The sequence below is a fragment of the Acanthochromis polyacanthus genome, chromosome 1 (assembly GCF_021347895.1).
Source record: "Acanthochromis polyacanthus isolate Apoly-LR-REF ecotype Palm Island chromosome 1, KAUST_Apoly_ChrSc, whole genome shotgun sequence".
Lineage (NCBI taxonomy): Eukaryota > Metazoa > Chordata > Actinopteri > Pomacentridae > Acanthochromis > Acanthochromis polyacanthus.
In genome coordinates this window covers 49,042,153-49,064,717 of record NC_067113.1, presented here as the reverse complement: position 1 = coordinate 49,064,717, position 22,565 = coordinate 49,042,153, and the positions used below count along the sequence as shown (strand labels likewise).

General features: G+C 37.2%; 1 protein-coding gene across 1 annotated transcript; it reads right to left on the bottom strand.

The window, feature by feature from the left end:
• Window positions 1-88: 88 nt before the first annotated feature.
• gnsa (glucosamine (N-acetyl)-6-sulfatase a) lies at window positions 89-21,799 on the bottom strand. The gene is made up of 14 exons (XM_022213133.2): window positions 21,455-21,799; window positions 19,678-19,737; window positions 19,388-19,594; window positions 16,214-16,279; window positions 13,749-13,847; window positions 12,764-12,931; window positions 11,962-12,044; window positions 11,660-11,778; window positions 11,452-11,555; window positions 9,829-9,930; window positions 7,925-8,035; window positions 7,732-7,842; window positions 6,481-6,641; window positions 89-5,203 (listed from the first exon to the last, which is right to left on the bottom strand). The coding sequence occupies exons 1-14, from the start codon at window positions 21,614-21,616 to the stop codon at window positions 5,128-5,130; spliced, it is 1,629 nt and encodes a 542-aa protein (XP_022068825.1). The 5' UTR covers window positions 21,617-21,799; the 3' UTR covers window positions 89-5,127.
• Window positions 21,800-22,565: the final 766 nt, after the last annotated feature.

The following is a 22,565-nucleotide window of genomic DNA, read 5'->3' as shown; positions in this document are numbered from 1 at the left end:
AAACAACAACTTCAAGAGCATAAAGATAACTTTAGATTGCACCTTTCTAAACACTAAAATCAACTGATGACTTAACTGGACAAGTCTATTCTGTGATCTCTTGAGAATATCTTTATTTGGACAAAATCACAAGCCAAAAATACATCATCATCATCAAAAACTACTCTGAAAAATAATACTAAAGGGTGCCAAAACAACAAAACAGTTCTGACAGATTGGAAAGTGCATCAGTGAACTGAAACAAAAAGTAATCATATACTGTAGAGTGAACGTTCAGTCTGGTGGCCTCGGGAGGAGTTTAACTCACACGAAACATTAAATTCAGTCCAGTCATGAATCTGATCAGGTTGAATCCAGAGGAAGAAAGAGCTGCATGAACACACAATTATCCAAGAACAACAACAGTAGCAACAGAGCTTCACAGCCGGTTTGATGCGTGTTTGTCAGTCATAAAAATACTTTTTTACCCAAAATCAACACACAAAAACAGATTCCATCGTTTACAACAAATATCAAGTGGATGTAAGTCGAAGAAGAGTTTGTGAACGTCACCTTCCTCCGTTTAGTACTCGAGGATTTCCCTCTGAAGTCTTTCACAGGCAGCATTTATGAAATAATTCAACATTTTGGGAGACAAACTTCCTACAGAGTCACTTTCGTTAATCACATGTAAAGCTCCATCCATGAGATTGTTAGCTTAGCATAAAGACCAGGAACAAGTTGAAAATCAGATGTAAAGCTTAGCAGTTATCACTTTAGATGCTCTAAAGGTGCTGGAAGAAGAATTTTGCTTGACTGTTGTCACTCACACAAAGTTAAGCTAATAAGCTACTGACTAGGTACAGCCAGGAGACCTATAGCTTGGCTTAGCTTAGCATAAAATCTCTGAACGATCAGAAACCGTTTACCTGTCTTAGACTACTGGCACTTCTACAGTTCACCAATTTTGAGGTGCTGATAGGAAGATTTTGTTTGTTGTCAAACTTCATAATGAGCTAAGCTAAGTAGCCAATGGCTAGCTAAGGCAAGAGACCATTAGAAAACCTATCATAAAGACTGGGAACAGAGGGGAAAGCAGCTCTAATACTCACTAATTCACTTTACAGACTTTAGAGGTGCTGGTCGGAAGATTTTGTTAAATTGTTGTCAGACTTCGATAGGCTAATCTAATTAGCTACTGGCTAACTCCAGTCAGGAGACCCTTAGCTTAGCATAAAGAATGCAAACAAGGGTAAACAGCTTGCCTAACTCTGCCTAATATCACCTGTAAAACTTGTGAATTGTGTTTTTAGAGGTCATGGTAGACAGATATTGTTCCCAGTCTTTATGCTATGCTAAGCGAATTAACTGCTGGCAAACTACAGTCAGGAGCTTAGCACAAAGACTGGGAACAAGGGAAAGTGGCTCACATGTTTCTGACTACTTTAGATATAGAAGTATTTTGCTTGATTTGTCAGTTTTTATGCTAAGCTAAGCTAATCAGTCACTGGTTTGCTACAGCTGGGAGACTGTTAGCTCAGCATAAAGACTGGGAACAAGGGGACTAGCACAACTGAAGGTCACTAATTGTCATTTTAGAGGTGCTGAAAAGAGAATTTTGTTCAATTGTCAGTTTTCATACTAAGCTAAGCTAATCAGTCTCTGGTCCGCTACAGCTGGGAGACTGTTGGGTCTACTGTAGCAAAAAACTTTCAACGATTAGACCAGCCCAGCTTAAGCTCACTAATCATTACTTTAGAGGTGCTAGAAGGAAGATTTTGTTTGATTGTTGAGAGTTTTAATGCTAAGCTAAGCTAATCCGTTACAGATAAATAAGAGTGTTGCCGAACGTTTTGTTTTAAAAGTAACAAATATCAAATTGCGGCCACAGAAGGATTTTAGGAAATTACTTTTTATATATATGTATATATATATATATATATATATATATATATATATATAAAAAAGTGCTTTATGGCATAAAAATAAACATCATCCAAAGTAAAAAACAGGTTCCCTTAAAGTTTGAAGGATGTCATGTTTTTGTTTTAACATTAAATGTTTACAGACCAATTAAAATTCTTTATTTGGCCTTAAACATTCCCACATCTGACCTATAAACGAAAATAATTATAATTTAAACAACAATTGATCTAAAGCTGAGCTTATTGAAAGAGGACGTCTTTTGGCACCTATTTGCTGCTTCCTCCTTCCCATTAGGCCGTTCTTTCCGTACTAAAGTTAGTTTTCAGCTCAATTACATGCTATAAACATTAAAGTATTGGTGAAAGAGTTCATTTAAATTGTTAGTTTTCTCTAAACATAGAAAGTTAAACTGAAATATATCAGCACACTAATCAATTCAAATTCAGGGACATACATTTTTTGTTAAAAAATAAACACAACGTAATGACTATTATTCCTCTCATGAATGAAAAGATGCTTCTGTTTATGAGGAAAATGAACTAAAATGATATTAAAGGACATGAAAGTCAGGTTAAATGAGCCGGAAAATCAGATTTCTACACTTATAATCGAGGTTTCTTTTAGTCAGACAGACAGCAAAGGTGCTTTATTGAGAGTTTAACTGAAACCAACCGCTTGTTATCTAATTTAAATGCAGCATCTGATCATTTCTAACAAAAATTTGCAAAACTCTTGCTGGGAAATGATGTCTGTGACCTTTATTCTGAAGCCTCTATCACACCTCATGCTGGCTGCTCTCAGTGTATAATTATTATCTCACCTCCTCTCCAGCCTGATGTTAATGAAACAGTAATGGCTACAGGGTAATTGCAGGTTTTGGTTGATGTTGTTTCTATGGGTTACAAGGCACTGATTTGTGTTAAATAATTACAGGTTTTCCACTGCAGGAACTCGCAGGTCAGTTTGATGCAGCAACTGTTGCACTAGTAGAAAAAAGGACCAACTTTTGGGTAGATGAGTCTAATAATCTGCAAACTGAAGCTCAATGCTGATTGGTTAAACTTGGAGAAATGGCGCCATTTTCCAGCCTTCTTGGAGTGGCAGTTTTGCTCCTTAACTACTCCCATCAGGAACGCAATATTTCCGAAAAAGCTAACCCAACAAATGGCAACCATCTTGATTTTCTCCATTAAAGGTGGACGATTTGGTCTTAAGATCAAATGATGCTTTTTTGAGGTAGAATCATGATAAAAATCAGAATTTTCTCCACTAATTGGTCAACTGTCACTTCAACTCAACGGTAAACTCACCGATCACTGTTGTCTCCTTGATTTTACTATCAATTTCTAAAAATAGTGATTAATATCCATTTTGCTGATTGTTCCACATCTGTTTTCAAGCCTGCAGGTTGTTGTTACTCAGATGCTTCTCCAGTGTTTGTTATCCTACAGTGAAGCTTCAACTTCACCGTCTTGGACTCCAGCCGGCGATGGTAGTCGACCGTCTCGTCATGGACTTTATGGTGTCCTTGTTCAGCTCCGCAATCGAATCGGTTCTCCATCTACTAGATGGTTCTAGTTTGTGGTTTTCCAACATCGCCAGCTGCAGTCCAAGACAGAAGAGTTGGAGTCCGTCTGTTGGAGGAAAGACTCACTGGAGAGAAGCTGAATTACCTTCCAATCTCTACTGGTTTAATGTAAAAGTATTGTCACCTCGAGAGTCCAGGGGATTCTACACTATAACTGAGCTATAAATGTTAGGCTCGATTTCCTGCAGTGGAAAGATGCCCGTTGATGTGTTTTCTAGTAAACTTCTCCTTCTGTTTGTCTTTTTGATCTCATAGGGTAAGGGAGCTTCTTTCCGTTTCTTTACGATCATATTAGACTTCTGTCCATCGGATATTTGCTTAAAATATCTGCCAAACATCAACCAACACTGATTGGAAGTGGCGGCCATTTACTGTAGCATTTATAGATTTACCAAATTATCACACTACTAGACTGCAAAGTGCAGCATTTTGTGATCATACTAGTCAATTTTGATTTAGTCCCCACAGCAGAGGAGTGTAATCTCATTGAACAGAAGGGTAATGTGATCGTACCAAGCATTTTTTTTTAGCTGCATTTGATTGGTTCTCATCAGCTTTGGAGGTTAGAGTGTTTTCAGTTGCTTCACACAGGCTCTTAAAAATCACAGATAAATTAAGTAGATGCATTAATGTGTTTAGTTACCATTAATCTGTTTGCAAATGATACATTTGGGTTAATTAATAGCATAATTTTGGTAATTTCTTCTTAAACCTAACCACTTACTGAGTCTTGAGTGTAACAATGTGGATTTTTTTTACAGTTTAAAGGTCTTTGAAAGAATCACTTTGCTCTGAAAACTTGAGATTTCTTGATTAACTGGATTGTTGAAGATATTATGTTGCTGCCCCTTTAACTGCATGTTGTGAAGGATAATTTTAGTATTTTTAAATCTCGGCACTGCTCAACATCCAAATATTTTTGTCTCTCTTAATCATTTAGTCCCAAATCGATGGGAAAGTGGATCTCCGGTTAAAAAATACCAGAATTATTCTTGAAGACTGTCTTTAAATTTGTGATAAACACGGCTGCAACTTAAGATTAATAACAAGTTCTCAGAGAAAAATAATTTCTTTAAATATGTTGTAACAGTCAAGAAAATGAAAGATTTGTTAAATGCAATAACAGAATAATGGGAACATTATCAGTACTAACAGCAAAACTTACTTTACAGTTGCCATTTTAGTGTAACTTCCAGCTGTAAACTTAAGTTTCCAAATTTCTGAGAACCACCCAAATGCTTTGAAAATAAACAGGGCATCAGATATTTAAAGAAAAAGGATTTAAATAGAAATGAGTGACCGAGCAGACGTTCAGTGCAAAATGACGCTTAAAAAGAATACAGGGTTTGAAATCATGGCTTTCCATTTTAAATCAGTCTTGAGTAATCTCGCTTTCTTTCACAATTACTATCGTAACAGCCGTCCAAACAGGAAGTTTAAAAGGTGGGTTCTTTACTCCGAAAGGCCTCCCATCTCCACGGCAACCCACCTATATTTCCCTAAAATACGCCCCATTGATCCCTTCTCCATCCACCTTCTGGCTCCGAAGGCCGAAAAACAAGGCAGCAACAGCAGGAAAGGCTGAATGTAAAACACGACACAGCCCTTCTTCCTCTGTCCTTCGTCTGCTCTTCTTATTTCATCCTCTGTCGGAGTTTGCTGAGCCGCCAGCTGTGGCTGGTGAACATCTGTCGAGGGTCGAATCTATACCTGAGGAGAACACAGGAGAGGTTCATTAATGCTGGTGCTTAATTAAATAAGACTTAAAATGTGGCTACAGGTAAGGATCAATACAAGTAGAGAATTAAGATTTAAATGGTTTCACTGGACGTTTTCTTAGGATATTTTTTCTTCCTAATTCGTACCAGCTTGTAGGTAAATTTACTAAAAATTACTGATATTACTTCAAAATTTAAGACTGTAGTTAGTTGTGACGGACACAGTCCGAGGTGTTTATTATATTTTTTTTTTTTAAAGTATGTAAAAAAACTATCTGAACTAATACATATATGAATATACATGACTGTTCAAAAGTTTAGGGTCACTTGGAAATGTCCTTATTTTTTTTGTTCAATGAAGATAATATTAAATGAATCAGAAATACAGTCTAGACATTGTTAATGTGGTAAATGACTATTCTAGCTGAAAACGGCTGATTTTTAATGGAATATCTCCATAGGGATACAGAGGCTCATTTCCAGCAACCATCACTCCTGTGTTCTAATGCTACAATGTGTTAGCTAATGGTGTTGAAAGGCTAACTCATGGTTAGAAAACTTTTCTGCAATTATGTTAGCACATGAATAAAAGTGTGAGTTTTCATGAAAACATGAAATTGTCTGGGTGATCGCAAACTTTTGAATGGTAGTGTATATTTTGGTATATTTTTTTTATTTTTCTATTAAGATTCTTTAAATGTTTGCACTATCCCCTTTGCAAGATAAAATAAATTCTAGTCTTATCTTACATTCTGCTTGAGAAACAGAATAAAAAGAAAGTTCTGGAGGTAAATTTGCTTCTAAAACTAACTGACAATGCAAGCATGCTTTTGGTTTAACCATGACTTGTTTTTCCACTTATTTAAAGGGACTCTGGTGCATCATTTAGCAGCTTTTTATAACCATCTGCACAAGTGATAGACCAGGTTGCAAGCTAAAATCAGGTATTTTCTGGCCACATGTACATAAAATGTGACAAGAATTGAAGATAAAGTGCTAAAAATGAAGGCAGCTGGAGCTGGTGTACTGGACAGCATTACATTTTGAAGTATTCTTGATAATTAGCACCACAAATGTATTTTAATGAGGTGTACAACATATTAAGAACTCTTTTAATGTAATGCATCTACTGTGACGCCAATAATAAAGCAGAATTTTCAGTCCAGTGCATATATTGTACATTAAGCTACTTCTGTAGTTATTGTAGGTTTTATTACAGCAGGTAACATCTGTCTTGAGGGTGTCTTTCAGTGAAACTTTCAGTCTGACCTTGAGTCGTAAACACCGGGGGTTCGACATGACTGTCCGGAGCAGGACTGCAGCATCATCAGCCGATGGTTCATCTTCTCCAGGATCTCCTGGTCGATGGTTTTGGCGATGTTGCTCAGCTGGAAGGGGTCTGCGGTCACGTTGTAGACTTCTACAAACACCTATGGAGGGACGGACATCCAGTAATATTGTTAAAATGTGGAGCTAAAGAAAATAAAACAGGCAAAAAGCCATTTGCCACAGAGTCATTACTGATTTCACCACCAGATGGCATCAAAATGAGGAATTTAAAACCTGTACATACTGTAGTGAGGACTTTAATTAAGAGAGAGAGACTAATTTAAAAACATGTTTTAAACCTACTGAGAGGAGACGTGATGATGATAATGAAAAGCACACAGTGATTCTTACTTACAATGACTATAAAACAGCCAAGATCATGTAAAACAGGTCATATACATACAAGATAAACTGAAAATATAATAAATGATTTCATATACTAATAAAGCACTGAACTGTTCTTGTAAAAGACAGAAAAGAAGCAAATATATGGAAGTGAATATTAAAAAATACAGGAATTTTGAAACCCAAAAGCAACTGGCCAGTTTGAAAGACAATATATGTATTTTAAATCACTAAATTTACACCATTTATCAAAGACAGTAACTGGAAGAGGACAAAAAGAATCAGCCAATTTTAAGTTGTCCTACGGTTTTTGAACTACTCATCGGAGACATAATGTTGTGCCAGAAAACTTTTCCAAATCTGAGCTTAAAATTAAGTAAGATTTAATAAGATTTCAAAATCCCTATATTTTACGTGTCTTATTTAAAAAGGTGGCAAAAATAAACCATTTGCTCCAACCAGATTTCGTAAGAGGAAAAAAAAAAAAAATTCTAGCTGCAACCAAGTAAAGAAAAAATAAATCTGTGAAATCGGCTGAACTGTAAGTCGTGTTTACTTACACAAACCAGACAGGAAGCAAGTATGTAAACCTATACGAGGAAGAGCCTCCATGCTTTGTTCAGTTTTTGTTAATAGACAAAGATATTCTCTTTTTTATGACTTATGCCATTATAACTGTGTCACACTACAGTCTGAGTTCCCTCTACTTCTAGTCATGGTTGTTCTGTTTCCATAAAGATATAGGAGTTCATATTATAGTGAAAAAAGAGCCACAGAGAGCAGGTTGGGGTTCAATAAATGTACACTGTAAACACAGTGAGGCAAAAATGAAAAAGCTCTCTGTACCTCGTTGTCATCAAACTCGCAGTACTGCAGGTTGGCAGAAGAGGCCACTGTTCTCACGCAGGCGTAGGTGTTGTTGTACGAGTCCTCGCACACACAGTCTGGGAAGCACTCCTAAAACAACAAAGACACCTTTTTTCAGTTTTTTTAGCTCCACAGATGATATTTCAGCTTTGTTTGGTGCTTCCTTTCATACCGACACTCCTGGTCCCAGCAGAGGACAAGCCGGATCAGAGACGTTGCTTCCTTCACCTTCGTATTCCACCAGGATGTCTGTTCTCCAGCTGCTGGCGTTCATCTTCCCCTCCTGGTAACACAAGAGACTGTTCTGATGACAACAACCCACCGACTAATTTCCAGCTTTAATTTTCTTGATAGCCAAATTCTGGTACAACATTTTTACTTCGCATTTGTAAATCAAAATGTGCTCTTTACCCTGTAAAACCCACTGCTTCAAGAATACAACATCAGTTTTATTCTTTTTATTTTTACTTTCTATTATATATAAATAATATATATTATGAATTTGTATTGCTTTATTTTTGCTCATTTTGGGTCATACAGGGTTAAACGATAGTCTGCAGCTGTAACACACAACATTTGGACACTTTTCAACTCAGCCAATTATAACATGTGGCATCATCTATAAGCTACTCGGTGCTGGTTCCCCAAAAGTAGCGTGTTGGGGAAGCACGCTGGATAGCTGCCACAGGTCAGTAGCACCTGTTTCCATTAAAATAATCTGTCTAACTTACCAAAAATACTCATCAAATGGTTATATTACTTTAGTCCTCGTCTGCCGCGGGAATAGAAGCCGTTGGTCGCTGGGTATGTCGGAATCGTCAAGGGAATTGGTGAGTCCGTCTGTTCGTTGTTTGTTGGTTGCGCTAACTAGCTTAGCGCTAGCATGTCAAACGAATGTAATCCCTAGCCTTTGACACGCTAATGTAGCCCTCTCATTCATTGTTTTGAGTGGGTCTAGTGCCGATAGATTAGTATACAAACATTGCTCCATTGGTTCGATTTGTACTCTGTGTAATTCAGTCTGATATATTGGGAAGGGAATATTTTGTGAACTTTTCCAATTATTCTGTTATTGCAAATGGGATGAGTTGTGATTTATGAAGTGAAGTATTGATGGTTACATACTGTGTACACAAGAAGATAATGAAGTAACTTAACAATACTTAAGTTCCATGAATATAAACTAGCTAGTGGTAATGATGAATTCTGATACATGGTCCTGTTTATATATTATACAGGCCAGCTCCCCTTGCATCCTTTGGGATGATCACCAGATGGCGAGCTCAGTTACCTGGAGCCCAAGAACCTCGGTCTATACCTTCTGCTGGTACTGGTAGGAGGCTGTGGCAGCCTTAATCCACCCCACGCTTACTCACACACACTCGTGCGCACCACCCGAGGCCGATGGCCTGTGGAGATTGAAAGATTCTTGCGTTGGACACTCAAGGACTCTTTAGATTGTGCCCAGTCAGAACGAACTGAACAACCTGCCCGGAACGAACTGCGCATTATCAAACCTGTCTGTGTGTGTGGTCAGTCACCAAACTGGTTTCCCCACTGTGGGCCGAGTGGTTATCGTTTCTTTTCGATTTATCATTTTGTATATATTCCATTGAAGTGCACGTATACCATATTTCTGCAGATTATAAATATTTGGGTTTTCTGTTTGTTTTATATGTCAAATTCACTTTGATATATGGTACCAACACCAAGCTTAAATCCCTGCTTCACTGTGTTTTATTATTGCTCTATCACCTCCGAGAGCCGAGTCAGATCTTCTGAACTAGCCTACTTCTAAATTTTAAATCCTAAAATATTAAAATAAATATTCTTGCCGTGTGTACACGTTACACATATGTAAATTAATCAATCCTTGTACCATTGTCTTTACTAAACCTTAATTATAGATGTATTTTTAGCTTTACTTGTTCTGCTTCTTTCATGCCCTCATCTGTATCCAGCTGCTGTAAAGTTTATCATATCCTAACGTGGCCACAATTAAAGTAAAAAAAAAGGGCCACATGTGTTTTCTGTTTTGTATTAATCAAAATAAACACATAAGCAGAGCGATTTTACCATAACAGGCAGGAAGGACATCCCATCCATTTGGGTTTTGTTGACGTCGTAGCCGGCGATGTCTAGGATGGTCGGACCGAGATCAACGTTCGCCACCAGCATCTGACAAAACAATGAATTCAGTTCAACATAAGCACACTGAGAGTAGCTTGTTTTGGGATTTTGGTTTGCTTTTTCTAACAGATAAAGACATTAAAAATGGTTTCAGCACAACTTTGCCAACATCATAACATGTTTTTAACCAGTTTAAAGGTATTATGGAGGATGTTTTTTTTGTTTAATTTGTCTGATTCACATAAAATGAATATACTGATCTTTAGTGGACTTGTATGTATGGTTTCTAAAAGAATAAAAAATAAAAAAATAAATAAATAACTGTGGACATGGCAGGACCTGAAAAACATCAGCCAATCAACGCGCTCGGACCGAGGTGTTTGGTTTGCTCCCTTTCCTGTCAATCAAAAATCTTCCGGCTCAGGCCTAGTTACGTAGATTACGTACGCCTTGGACTTCCGTGTTTTCTGTATGTGTTGCTTTGGTATAGCTTCATAGTTAGCTGGCGACTTGTTTTGCTCATCTTTTTTTACATAATGGCAGATAAAGATCCAGGGGGACCCAGCCGTAAAAGACAACTTCACGAGTGCTACGCAAGTTTCTGGAGGGGGCGTTTCTTTGTAAATGTTAAGACGGGGGAGGTTAGAGGGGGGTGAGGGAGAGGTTGTATGTGCGCATGCTATGTTCAAAGTCATAGGAAATTCAATCTCCTCTAATGCCTTTAAGTCAAACTGCATTAAAATGACTGCCATAACTAACCCCAAAATAAACGAAAATCTGAAAATCCACTTAAATTTTAGTCGTTTTGCTTCCAAACAATCAAACACGCATATTAAAACGTTTTGACAGCTTTAAATTACACAAACTTTAGCCCTAGACACAGGAAAATTAAAACAATTAGGATTAAAACTACTTACAGACAGTTCTTAAGCTGTAAAACTGTACTTTTGTTAAGTTTATTGTCTACTTTGTTTAATTACTATAAGATTTCGTCAGATTGAAATTATACAGCACAACTAAATACAGTAAAAATCAGTCACTAAATGCAGACAAAACTATTTAACCATTCGTGTCACTAAAATAAACAGTTTCTGATGTTAGTGTCTGACTTTACTTGACAGCTAAACCACATTAGAATATTGTATTAAGATAAAGCTGGTTGAGGTTTCCTGTGTCAAAACAGACTTTGCATTTCATTTAAATGTAGGTCTATTTTTCTGCACACACAATGAAAATTTGTTCATTTAAATGACAGAAATAGACCAACATTAGCACATCTTTAGCTGCACAGTTCAAGAATTCCTGCTTCCTTCTGTAAAATGTCACTAATGCATGTTTTAAATATAGAATACTGTTTATTTCTCCCTGGCATAAGAAGTTAAAAGTTTTATATGAGGGGTTGATTTTAGTACACAGAGGCAGACCATCTAAATAACAAAGTTTTTAAAGCTTTACTGTTGTTTGGGGGAAGCTTGTGAGTGTTTTTTAATGCCAATCTGTGCTGTTTGGGCTCTAAGGGTAAAAAAAATACAGTTTAAAATCACAGTATAATAGTGTGTGTGTTGGTACCTTGCTGGTCTGGTTGGGTTTGATGTTCGGTCCTCTGACCATGAGAGGAACTCTGATGTCAAACTCGTAGAGCTGTCTTTTGTCCATCGGCAGCGAAAATTGGCCTGAGAGACAAACAGACATGATATTTAGAGTTTTTTGGGGTTTTTTTTTTTCAAAAAACTGACATTAATATAAATAAATTCTTTAAAAAGCAGCAGATACACACCTGTGTGGTAGCCGTTGTCAGAAGTAAAGAAGATGTAGGTGTTGTTCAGTTCACCTCTGACCTCCAACCTCTTCACTAGTTTCTCCACCAGGTCGTCCACTGACAGCAAAGTTCGCCACCTACAGGTCACAGGAACACATTACACAGAGAGAAAGGGAAATTTTTGTCACAGCGATTAGATTTGGTTTTTTTTCTCAGTAAAAACAACCAGAAGACATTTAAAAAGATGCAGAAAGAGAAGAGAAACAACAACAGAAAGGAAATGCTATGAAAGAGGAAGGTGAGGAGGTGGAGTGACGGACCGTTTCCTGAAGGCATCATCCAGAAACTGAACGGACGAGTTGGTCATCGGAGTTTTAGCCTGTCTGATCAGCCAGTGTTTGTCCTGAGGAGAGAAAGAATGACAGATATGTTGAGGATCAAACTTCTCCTAGACCGACATATGAACCAAACTCAACAGTACGAACAAGCTCATGAATTTTAAGACATTATTACTCTTAAATTCAGACAAACCCACAAATGTGAACTGCACTTGTGTTGTATAATACATTATAGCGTTACAATCAATGACGCTATAATGTATTAGAGATAATTAATAATAATCATAATTATTATTACAATTACTACGAGTATAATAATCATAGTAGTAATTGTTGTTGTTACTATTACTACTCCAGAATTATCTGTTAATGACGGTACATCAGAGAAAACTACAAACACCTCGAAGCGACAAAGAACATTTTAAAATGTTGTCAAATCCCGGATTAAATTTAGTATTTGTGAGTCTCATTAATCTGAATTCTCAGTTTCACTTGCAGCAAACCTTTATTTTAGGCACACTTCAGTTTGTAATAGATGTGAAATTCTAGAGCAAAGTGAATTAAAACATACAATTTCAGCACAGAAACTGCTTCTTTTGCTCTCTGTGATGTGTTTGAACGAATATTTGAGCAGAAATGTGGAAAAAGCTCATTAAGAAAAGGGAGTCTGCATCTAAAAGTGGCTATATTGTCTTGTTTTTGTAGCAGTGGGACTTAGAATAAAGTGAATCCTTGTTCTGAAGTTGCTGAGAAATTATCCTTGAGAATGTTTTGCAGCTCCTACCTTCCCGTGGACGTTGAAGTTGGGGTCTCTGGGGGCCTTGGTGCTGTTGTATCGGTCCTGGTACTGAGGGGCTGCTGTCCAGGGGGAGTGGGGGGCCGGAGTGGAAACCATCATGAAGAAGGGCTGGGAGCTGGATTTATACTGGAGGAAGTCCAGAGACATGTTGGCCTGAAACAGAAACACAGCGCACAGAAAATTCTATTAAAACTGAATTTCCTTTTAGAATTAACAGATCAGTTGATGACTATTTGGGGGAAAAAAGTTTTGATATTTGACAATTATTTAAAGTAATGTTATTTATCAAGAAAATCTCTGGATCCAGCTGCTGAAATGTGAGATTTGAAACTAAAGGAACTTGTTGCACATCTGTTTCATGAGGCAGGTGCATAGAACAGGAATAAATATGTCCAAAAATCATTTCATTTAGATTCCTGTACACTAATTATTGGAAGTTTCTGTATTAAACCTTCACTCCACTATTTACCTGATGAAGATATACCACTCAGTGTTACGCTTATAAATATATTTTTGCTCGTCAGACATTGTGTCTGACTGAAACAAATGTAGGAATTTCCCATTTTTGTCAATTTTATATCATTCTAATCTAATTATCTTTTCCTATTGGGCTGTTGGTCAGACTAAAGAAAGCAATATAAAGACACAGTTTTACAATACATTATGAGCCAAATTGAGAAAATCTAATGAATCAAATATGGAAATAATAATCATTTGCAGCTTTAGTTAGGATTATTCTTCTTGCATAGCAAAAATACAGTTAATTGCCCTTAATGTGTCTTTTCTTGTAATTTTTCTTGAAATTCTTACTACAAATGTGAAAATTAACATTAACTATAAAGTTATAAATCAGTTATGCTTAAAATTAGCAACTGCCAACATGAAGTTAAACATTTAACAAACATTTATAAAGAAAATTAGAGCTGTTGTATTTAATCATAAGAAGCATACAGAATCAAACACGTCTCACCAGTACGTCTGTCAGATAGTCTTTACTGTATTCGGCTCCATGTTTCTGGGCTTTCCCATTCACAGACAGAGTGTAGTTGTAGTATTTAGAGTTCTTCTCCTGGAAAACAGAATAAAACACTGTCAGGTTTAAAGAGTCCCTCCAGTCATGAAGGAAAATGTGCATAAAAGACTAGAATAATGTGTGTCTGATGTGGATTTTACACTAAAGGGTCTGTTAGCTGGATAGAAATTCAGAATCCTGAATTAAACAATCCAGAATTTCTGAATAATTTCAACTGAAATCATTTAATTACTGAACACAAGGTGGAGTTTTTGAGAAGAAAGCTGGATTTATTGGCCACTGATGTACTTTTAGAAGTCCAAAAATGTTATTTCATTGTCACTTTGTGTTATTTATTCGCTCCACTTACTCTGAGAAGCTCAGAATAAACTAGCAAGTTGAGAAAAGTTGTTTAGTTGCTTATTATTTAAGCACAATACTCACTTTCCTTTGAGGTCTGACGTTTGACAACATTTTGGTTTAACTGAGAGGAATTGACAATATCAATTTGCTCAATAATTGTGGACTAAATTAGATCAAAGATCTCATTGGTGAAAGGAAGAACACCAAATCCTGGCAGGAAAAGCTTGAATGCATTAGAAAGAGGTCACAAGAGCTCACACATGACCCAAGATCTGCTCTGAAATCAGCCAGTTTTTCCCTCAAAGACACAGAGAGGCTCAGATGAGTAAGAAGATCCCAGAAAAACCTGCACGAGTCTGTTGTGATAAACTCTCCGGTCATGAGATCTCTGTTTGTTCAGCCTCTAACAGCGAAGATAAACTCCTCTGACATGCTGTGACGTGACCACAGAGTAATCATTTCTGTAAACATGTTAAAGCGTACTGTAAATTCAAGAAAATCACATTTTAGCCCATTTATTAGTTTGGCTCCAGTTTCCATTCATATGACCGCATCAATTTCACAGTGAATTAGAAAGCAGACAGATCACAATTCTGGAGTAAAGCTACACAAAAATAAACTTTGCAAAGAGTTTTTTAAGGAGATTTAACCTCATAAGAAGTCAACAAGTATGACAGGACATCAGATGTCTGTCATATTTTCAGGCCAACATGGAAATAATCAGAAAAGTTTGAGCATTTAGAAACACTGAAAAGCAAAAGACGTTTTGGCATGTAAAAAAGTACTTTAGATTTCTGATCAAATTTAAGCAAATCAGTGGATTTAACTGTGTGGACAGAGGTTCAGATGAGGGTTTGATTAATTGATCAGAGGCTTGTTAGAGTAAATCAGCTCTGGATCAGTTGTGTCCAAAGTACTAAAAATGACTTCATCATCAGAGGACTAACACGAAACTTTGTTTTTGAGAGATAAATAAGCAGCTGTCACTGCTGTGGAATTTACAAAATACAGACCACAAGACTCCAATCAGCAAAAATAAACTCTGAACTACGTCTCAGGAGGGCAAATGAGGTCAAACTCTCCTCGTAGAGCTGCAACTAATGACTATTTCACTGGTGATAAGTTGTTTGGTCTAAGAAACGCCAGAAAATGGTGAAAAATGTTGATCGGAATCCAAAATGACAAATGTCTGGTTGTCTACAACCCAAAGATATTCAGTTTAATCTCACAGAGAAGGGAAAAAAGTAGAAAATATCACATTTAAGAAGCTGGAATGAGATAATTTACACTTTTCTCTTGAAAATAACAAAAAATCTAAACAGTTTACAACTAATCGGTCAGTTGTTGCAGCTCTATTTCACAGTGAATGATGGAAAAAAACTGCTATTTACTGATAAATCCTAGTTAAAAATGAATGAAAATAACAGAAATGTGTATGTTAAATATTAACCTGCAGCAAATAGACTCCACCCTGACCAAAAATAAGCAGCATTCCACTTCTCAAAAATATGCTTCTCTGTCTAAAATTTTAATTGTTGTGCAGAAGGATTCACTTTGCGGCTGCATAATGAGCTCAAACATCTCAAACCTTTGACTGAAAACAACAACTACAGACTTTTGTCCCACAGTTGCCTGATCTTAACCTCATTGAACATTTACAGAGAAACCACAACATTTTTGACATAATTCCACATCAAGAAGCTCACTGGAAAATTGTCAAATCATGCCAGGATACCATTGCTCATCAGATTTGTACAAACATGTAGAATTCATTCCAATAAAACAGAACGAGGGCAGAATAAAAATCTAAGGTTTTCTCATATTCAAAATTTATGCAAAATTCGATATGAAACGCCAATAAAACATAAATATAATCCCCAGAATATTAGGATAATTCATGCAAAGAGCAGCTGAACTGGATTTGAATCAATGAGAGCTTCAGATTTATAGCGTTAGAACAAGTTTTTGACTAAAAATTCTGTCCAAAATTGGCCCTCGGCATCATACAAAGACCTAAAATGTGGAGCTAAAATGGCAGAAATGCAAACTTTCAGTCTTACCAGTCCGACCCAGTAGCTCCAACCCGGAGGAACATGTTCAACCCCACCAGCCTCAGCGTGTCCATACTACAAGACACAAACAGTCACATTTAATCACATATTTTTACAGTGCATTAGTAGGATATTTAGTAAGATAAACAGTTTTGGTCCATAAAAACTTGCTAAAAATGGACGTATAATCATTTCAACTACTTACATGTTACAATGAAAGACTGTATTTATAACTCCATGATTTTGGGTTCATTTAAATTTACTTTATAAGATGAAAATTCAAAACATTTTTGCCAAAAGTGATGACATGTTGTTTTGTACATGCCCTCAGTAGTGATCTATTTGTTCTACTAATCAGTTCAGTGTATGAGGTGGCTGGAAACATCAACAGTGACATTTTTTCTGAATATAAAGTTAAAAACTGAGGCGTCACAAACAAATATTTCTTAGTATTTAGGTCATCTGAAGCCAACAATGTCAGAAAAAAACTGAAAAGCAAAGATGTGAGGAGTGAAAGTGAGAAATGAGGAAACTGGTCCTGAGGGACTTTTTGGTAATTCGGGTGAGATCTCTAAAAATGCAAACAAAGAGGACGTCCTGGTTCCTTATTTGACCATCTGTTGATCACAAGGAGATTCAATCTGATACTTTATTGTGACATTAAACAGTCTGACAGCAAATCATATGATTGATTTCACTGTTAATCAGCTGAAATTACTTGACTTCGAAGAATCTTTGACACATCAAGGGTCAGGGATGAGTTAGGGCACCGATGGAGAAATTTTCTGCTGCTGTATATAACTAAAAGAGTAAAATATGATCTGATTTCCAAAATGTAGAAAGCTAAAGATGACAGACTACTTTTTTTTAAAGCCTTTTTAATTTTAAAATAACAAGAAACGACCAAAACTGTGGGTTTCCTACATGCTCGGTGCTTTAAAACATCTTCTTTGGCGAGTATCAAATGCTTTCTGCTGCAGTTAAGAGTCTTTCTCTTCTTGTTTTAGGGATATTTTCACTATGCTCCTGACAAAAAGTTGCTTAAAAAGTCTTGGTTCGCCTTCTACGAACAGCTCTGCAAAGGTTTGTCCAAGTTTTTATCAAAATTTTCAGGACTTTCAAGCATCTTTAGCTGTAGAAGCTATCCTCTTTTCATTTTTAGCTTTTTAACAGATGATGTAATGTTTATTTCTCGTATTTGTCCCTATATAATTGAATCCAATCTTCTTCATTAGTGAAATGTTCTCTGCACCACTGCTTGTTTAAAAAAAGTATAATTAATCCATCCCTGTGTTTAACAGCTGGAGAGTTTATTTTAATGAACATGTTGGTTTGAACATATTTTGAACATTTTTCCTGTTCAGTAGCTTTAAAAATTCAATAACGTACAACAAAAATGATCTAATTTCATTCATAAAGTTGCATAAACTACAATTAAAAGTTCAGCCTGAAAAGCTAAATTAATTAAATTTTTTATCAGCCTTTAATATTACAATAAACAAATCAAGCCAGCCAAGAATTGTTTTTGTGTATTTTCATTATTTTACACATCCAGAGGAATCTGAATTTCTACATAACTTAGAATCTGTACAATATAAACAGCAGTTATGTAAATATCTTGTTTATTTTTTAATTTTCCTACTTTTTTTTTTCTTTTTTTTGTCTGCAAGTCCGCTCAAAAATGACACCAACCAACCATGGTGTCATTGCTTAAGCTTCATGCAATTTTTTTCTTCTTTGTGACTGTGACCATCACCTGCCCTCATGGCAAATTAACCTATCATGTTTATTTCAAGCTGTTTCCTACATTATGCCATTGAGGGCTGTGCACACCCAAGTGAAACATAAAGTAAACAGGACAGACAAAAAGGTGAGGCATAGACAGTGTTCTAAGAGAAAAGGTGCATTTTATTTGTTTGTGCTCTTTAATTCACACCTTAAAACCATTTACAAATCTAAGACCCTTCACAAACACCAAATACGACAAAATCCCAACTGGATCAATCATGAAGATGTCAGGAGACCACAGGAAGGATAGATAAAGCAGAGTGAGATCCACAGACACTAACCCTGCAGCCTCCACTGACTCAGCGACCGGAGGAACAAACTCTATTGAGTTTTGGTAGGTGCCGGTGTGGTGGGTCTGGCATGCATGAAAACCTCCACCAAAAGGAGGGAGCTGTCCCCTCCAGCCCAAGGAGGCCCACACTGCCCCCCCCCCCCCCCCCCCCCCCCCCGCAGGAGCCACCAAGCGGAGACCCAGCCCAGGAGCCCGGAGCGACCCCCGCCGACACAGCCAGAGCCCCAAGGCCCGCGCAGCAGAACGGGCCATAGCAGACCCCCACGGCGCCCCACCGGCCCACAGCCCCACTTCCCCCACGACCAACCCCCCCCCCACCCCCACCCCACCCTCCCCCACAACCCGACTCCCCCCGCCCCCCAGCCCCCAAACCCCCGCCCCCCACCCACCCATACCACCCCCCCACCACCCCCCACCCCTCGCCCAGCCACCCTCCCCTCCGCCAGATCGCCCACCCCATCCAGCCACACCACCCACGCCACCCCTCCCACCCCCAAATCCGGGAGGCCACCCGCTCACCGGAAAACAGCACCAAGGGACCGGGCAACAGCACTGCAAGGGCAAACGAGCCCAGCCCACCCCTGGCCGCCCAGAGAGATGTGATCCTGAGGGAGGGAGGGAGGGAGGGAGAGGAAGGAGCACCAGGGGAGGCACAACAATCCAACGATATAATAACTGCCTCTTTGTCCTGCCGTTGTGACATGTTAATAAAATTTAAGAGCCTTCTAATGTTGTTGGTAGAATGTCGACCTTTAATAAAGCCAGTTTGATCATTATGAATAATTGTTGAAATTACTGTCTCTAGTCTAGATGCCAAGGCCTTTGAAATAAGCTAATATTATTAAAGCTAATGTAAGCTTTAATTTTCCTACTGATGTTCCTACATTTTTGGACTTTTCCCTTCACTGCCATGACCAACAGGAAACTAATCAACTTTGATGTTCAAGTAGCAAATACAAACATAACTGAAGCTTTACTGGAAGTCGTGTTCACTCCCTTCATTCTTCAGATAAAACAGCTTTGATCTGAAGCCAAATCAATGAGAACTGATCCTTTTGTGACTCCAGTTTGTGCAGATTTAGGCGGTTTTAACCTCCACTCACCTGGTTGAGGTATTTCCCGGCGAAGAAGGTCTGGTATCTGGCGTAGGTCCTCAGCAGGGCGGGGAAGGTCTGGGCCTCCTCGCTCTTCTGCCAGGCTTTGCTGCTGCAGTTTCCCTCCAAGGTGTTGTTGATGACGTGGTGGTTGTGGGGGTACTTTCCCGTCAGGATGCTGGCTCGACTCGGACAGCACAGCGGGCTGGCAACGAACTGAGGGAGGACGGAGGGGAAAAGTCAACAGAATGACAGAGACAGAAAATGGGGCTTTTCATCAGCTTTAACATGATACTTACTGCATTCGTGAACGATATTCCTTCATCACCGATGAGTTTTTTCGTCTTGCTCAGTGGATTCTGAAAGACAAATGAATATTTTGTTATTTAAAATCATGAAACAGCATAATTTATTGGCCTCTTATGTACTCCGAACAGATTAGGAAGCTGATGTTTTGTTTAACAGTCATCATTGAAAAAAATATACATACGAGTTAGAGTTGTGTTGTTCTTAAAACTATCACTGCTTCCTTTAAAACACCCCTACTGCATCAGTACATAGTATAGTACTGCTGATGTAATGTAGCCTCAAATATAACAGTTTACAGGCTTCTGGAAAACAATAATCAAATCACTTTGTAATGGAAGTTTCAAAACAGAATTACTGTTTTGCACCTCTTCTAACTTCTCAACAACCACCAGGTCAATGGCAAATCGTTGAAGCTAGTTTTCGCCACTGTAAAGCTCGCATATTTTTAGAAACTAGAAGATGTTTCCTTTCAAATAAAGTCTCAAACATACATTCTAAACAGACGGTTCCTCTGATATAAGCATTTTCTCTCTTTAAATACAGTAACATTTAGTCATTTTATGGTCACACACTGTAAAAGAACTCTCCCAATAAATAATTATTGATGAGAAAGTGATGCATAGTTTCTTTATAGGAAACATGTTAATTAAAACTATTTCTGCAGTTCTATCAGAAATTATCTGTAATTTAACCAAATCTTTAAAATTTATAAATGATAATAATAAAAAGAATTACAATTTTCAGTCCTTAATGTACATAACCATGTTTTTAAAGAAGAGCAAACATCTGTATAGTGATTACATGTTTTCTTAGTGTACTTTCATGGCCAAACGTTGTAAGAAAAAAATCACTGAAGACATATGTAGACGTCACTGAAAGTTTGGGTGTATCTTTTTAAGGTCAACATAGAAAATAATTATTTTTCCCTCTAACTTTACTGAATATTTTCTGTTCTGTAATTTCACAAAACTGTAAAATTATTTACCACTTTTCAATCCTTAATGTAAGTTATAAACCGTCTATGAATAGCAAACATCCATGGAATAATGATAGCTGTTAGCTGATTCATACACAGTAAAAAAAAAGGTGCAATTTACTGTCAAATGCTGTAAAAATATGAAACATCTGTATTTGTAGAAATACAGATGTTTGATGTGGATGATATTCACAGTTTCGGCCTGTTGTTTTCTGTAGTTAACACGTCATTGATTGTGATTTTTCTGTAAATTTTACTGGACATGATCTTCAATTTAACAAAACTGGTAAAATCTGTAATATAACAGCACTTTTTTTTTCCAAGATTACAGATAGAAACTAATGAAAACGTTATTTTTTGCAGTCTACCCTTATATTGAAGCTGATGGTCTGCATTTTAAGCACATACATAACTTACATGTTTAATAAACAGCTAAAACACTGTCAGTTATCATGTAAGTATGGAGCTACTAATCGAAGTAGGCCTTTAAATTGGTTAATTTTTGAATGAGGCTCTAAATGTGTTTTGATCAAAGAGGGGGGTTTTCCCCCCAAGGAAAGTGGGTGTGACTGGCTGCTGACTCCGTGAGATGCTAAATGATGTGTCCAAGCAGGAATATGAACTGTCAGCTTTACTACATTGCACCAAATGTCAGTTTTAAACCAAATAATCACATTTAATCATCATTTTTGCTCCAATTTAGCTTAAAAAACAAAGTCGGGGCCCTTAAATAAGCTGCTAAATGATTAACAAGACAAAGTAAAGTCAGCAGAATAGCAAAATGTACTAACCAGACCCCCGATAGCGACGTCCAGGTCGTCGGTGAGGATGAGGACGATGTTGGGTCTCCGGTAAGAACCGGCGGACGCTCCGCTGCTCAGGTGGCCCCACAAGGTGACGCAGATCAGGAGACGGTTGAGTAACGTCGAGCGGCGGCAGCAAATTGAGGCCATTTTTCCGAATTCAGCTGCAAACTGCCGACTCTGTCCGTGTGTGGCCGCAGTTCTGCGCCTTATAACAGCGTGAAATGCGGTTAGCGAGCCCTCCGAGGGGGGAAATAAGGCACAAGCTCGGCCCAGTTTCTGTTACAGACAACACTTCCTTGTTTGACGGTCATGTGACGCGCCGCTGCGGAAGTCAGCTGACAGAAGACGTGAAGACCCCCACGAGAGAGAAATAAATGATGTAATAAGTTGTTGTTGTAATAGGGTTTTTAATGTATTTATTTTATTATTTTATTTTATATTTTAGTTGTTAAATATTTGTATTTACCTATTTTAAAACAAAAATAAATCAGTCATATACATTTCTATTATAAATATCAAGGTAGGGCCTTAATCTTAAAATGCATTTTTAAATTTACCTAAATTAATCAGGTAAGTTTGTACAGTAAATAACATTGCAAGGGCTTAACCGTAATATTTGCATTAATATTTAAAATAGTCTAGTAAATATAAAGAGCATAAAATATTGTCGGATATCAATATTGATATTGAAATTACTCTGGTAATTATATTTAATTTTAATCTAATTCAGATAAATATGTGTTAAAAATAATATTAAGTCTAAATGTAAATATTTAAAAGAATCAGGCATATTTGCATTATTAATTAAATAGTATGGTCCTAATCCAAATATGTGAATTTCTCTGATAGATCATTCTTATGTTGTCTCAGTCTTTAAATGAGTCTGGTAAATGTGTGTTCTGCATAATATTATAATCATTTAATATAAATATTTTGATAAGTCAGGCATATTTGCATAAAAAATGAAACAGTCATAGTCAAACGGTCTAAACTTTCAATATGACATTAGTCAGGTAAATTTGCATTACATGTATTCTATGTACTGTAGAGTCTTCATCATAATATTTAAATTAGTCTAATTTTATATTAAGCAATT

Excerpts from the sequence above, each read along its gene's own strand:
- gnsa (XM_022213133.2), bottom strand. The coding sequence starts at position 21,616 with ATGGCCTCAATTTGCTGCCGCCGCTCGACGTTACTCAACCGTCTCCTG. Across the intron at positions 13,848-16,213 it reads GGAGCTACTGGGTCGGACTG|GAGAAGAACTCTAAATACTA; the intron begins GTAAGACTGAAA and ends TCTGTTTTCCAG. Across the intron at positions 11,779-11,961 it reads GATGATGCCTTCAGGAAACG|GTGGCGAACTTTGCTGTCAG; the intron begins GTCCGTCACTCC and ends TGTGACCTGTAG.